Source organism: Berghia stephanieae, chromosome 12 (genome assembly GCF_034508935.2).
Source record: "Berghia stephanieae isolate SIO BIC M18660-M18661 chromosome 12, UCSD_Bste_1.3, whole genome shotgun sequence".
NCBI lineage: Eukaryota > Metazoa > Mollusca > Gastropoda > Nudibranchia > Aeolidiidae > Berghia > Berghia stephanieae.
The window spans coordinates 21,271,315-21,273,814 of NC_088371.1; the positions used below are offsets into that span (position 1 = coordinate 21,271,315).

At 39.8% G+C, this 2,500-nt stretch overlaps 1 protein-coding gene across 2 annotated transcripts in view; it reads right to left on the minus strand.

The window, feature by feature from the left end:
- Positions 1-2,500, minus strand: part of LOC144957838 (chitinase-3-like protein 1) — a 42,619-nt gene that overhangs the window by 38,455 nt on the left and 1,664 nt on the right. For both annotated transcript variants that reach the window (XM_078889299.1, XM_078889300.1), the window contains one exon: positions 1,526-1,624. In XM_078889299.1, coding sequence (XP_078745425.1) covers positions 1,526-1,577 — 52 coding nt within the window. In that variant the 5' untranslated portion in view covers positions 1,578-1,624. The remainder of the gene's footprint in view (positions 1-1,525; positions 1,625-2,500) is intronic.

Here is a 2,500-nt window from a genome sequence, read left to right on the forward strand (position 1 = left end):
GGACGGATGTAGGTATGGATGGATGGATGGATGGATGGATGGATGGATGGATGGATGGATGGTTGGATGGATGGATGGATGGTTGGATGGATGGACGGATGGATGTATTATGTATTTATGTATTAAATAAATTTTTTTTGTCTATAGTTAACGTACGCAAACAATATTTTTTAATAAGACAAGCATAGTTACCCGTTCAATGAACGTGATGATATGTCGATCAACCCAAAAGTTATGATTCAAGTGTTGAATAAAATTTCAACTCAATGTCTTTTGTCTTAATTGACAATACATTTTTCAACTTCGTAAGGAGAACTCCGCTGGGCCTTTGATTTGGACCCGGTCAGATATATTCTGCATTTAATATCTTATATATTTCGCTCACTTATCGGAGAATTGATTCCCAGTGTTAAGAAAAAAAATTGAGCTTTTATATAGCGCAATATCCACTAAACCTGCTCAAAGCGCTTTACAAGGGGTCCCTGGCCAACAGCAACACATAACATGTAGGACGAGACATGACGCCTGTCAGGCGATATTACAAATTTTTGGGACAGAGACAACGCTGTTAACGGCCAGGTACTCATTTTACACCTGAGTACGGTGAGATAATGTGAGTAAAGAGCCTTCTCCAAGGACTCAACTATAAGCCGAGCGAGGTTCGAACCCAGGACCTTCCGATCCGAAAGCGAGTGTCATACCACTAGACCACATAGCCGCATAAAAGAAGGGATATCCGTTGATATAAGGCTTAAAAAATTGATTGTATTCCAAATATTGAGAGGAATGGCTAACAGGCATCGATTCAATTAAAGTACTCCCACATCATTGTCATCCTCGCTAACCGGAAGGTTGACACACACTCAATGGTGCTAAAAATGATGGTGTCTGTTTTTGATGGGATTTTGAAGAAAGAAAATTTGATTTTTCGATAAAATCATCACAATGTGTAAACAATCTCATAATTCTCGCAAAGCATCTTCACCACAATACGCTTCAACAGTCGTGACGTCACTTCCCTCGTAATGACGCATAGTAACTTAGTAACTGATTCTAAACTATCGGAACAATGGCGGACCCCTTGTGAAATACTTCTCCGACGAGCATAAAAGTGCATCTAGCTAGAGGAGAAATCATTGTAATTCTGATCATCTTTTGTCTGTGATACATTATGATCACAAGACATATTGACAAAGTTCGAGCCAACATGAAGAATAAAAGTACCGATTTTCTTTGTTTAGAACCAATCTGCTGTTTGCTGGACGGACGTGAGATCAGACTATTGAATCCTGTTGTAACCACCATGCAAAATTTGGTAATAATTAATTGGTTCTTTGATTTCGAAACCTTGGTGTTACTAAAAATCCAATTTGCCAAATGGATAATGAGATTTAGATGTCAACTTACCCCTGATGGTTGAAAACATCAAAAGTGATGGGAAGAAAATGATGTTCGCCATGATGACCTTGGTGTTACTAAAAATCCAATTTGCCAAATAGATAATGAGATTTAGATGTCAACTTACCCCTGATGGTTGAAAACATCAAAAGTGATGGGAAGAAAATGATGTTCGCCATGATGACTCGATGTTCTCAAATCACTGCTTTTGCTCCTCCATCCATGCCTTGCAGGATGAATATGAAAAAAAAAAAACAAAATCAAAATGAACAGATTCCTTGAAGTAGTTTATTCTTGTGTCTTTAGCATTGACCGACCGGTCAAAAGCGATTGCTTGCCATACTTTAGAAAAGGTCGCTAAACAATCTTTTCTGCCAGATCTAACATCAGCCAGCTAGCTACCCATATTGGGCGGATGGGGTGGGGTGGGGGTGCGGGGGGGGGGGGGGGGGGAGTTATTCAGAAGCTCGGCTATTCCCTGAATTGATGCCGTCTCCGTTGCGTGTGACGCAAGTGCACTAATTGAGGTAAGTTGATCCCAACACAATGGCCGGTAGACTGGATTATATTGTAAAAGGAACTGTGTATTCAGTCCACCGGAAATAAAAATATTTCAAAAGGACTAAATATCGTCGATACTTACCTTAACTGATACTGACGACATTGATACCGAGCTTATTATAAGAATCATCAGAAATGGACAGGCATAATTTAAGTCAATTCAACGGCTTAATAATATCATTTACAGCGTTTTATTTACTCTCGGAGAATCTTGATTGAGAGTTGTTCGAAACCGGGCGCCTGAAATAGATCTCAATTCTCGAAACCGATTTATCCCCCACCTCTCTCTCTCTCTCTCTCTCTCTCTCTCTCTCTCTCTCTCTCTCTCTCGTTCTCTCTCTCTCTCTCTCTGACGCTCCCTTAAACATATTCAAGACCCTATAACTATAAAGTTGAGAGAGAGAGAGAGAGAGAGAGAGAGAGAGAGAGAGAGAGAGAGAGAGAGAGAGAGAGAAAACAAAGCAAAAACCAACGAAAAAAAAAAGAGAACAACTTTATAGTTTTAGAGTCTTGAATATGTTGAAGGGAGCGTCAGAGAAAT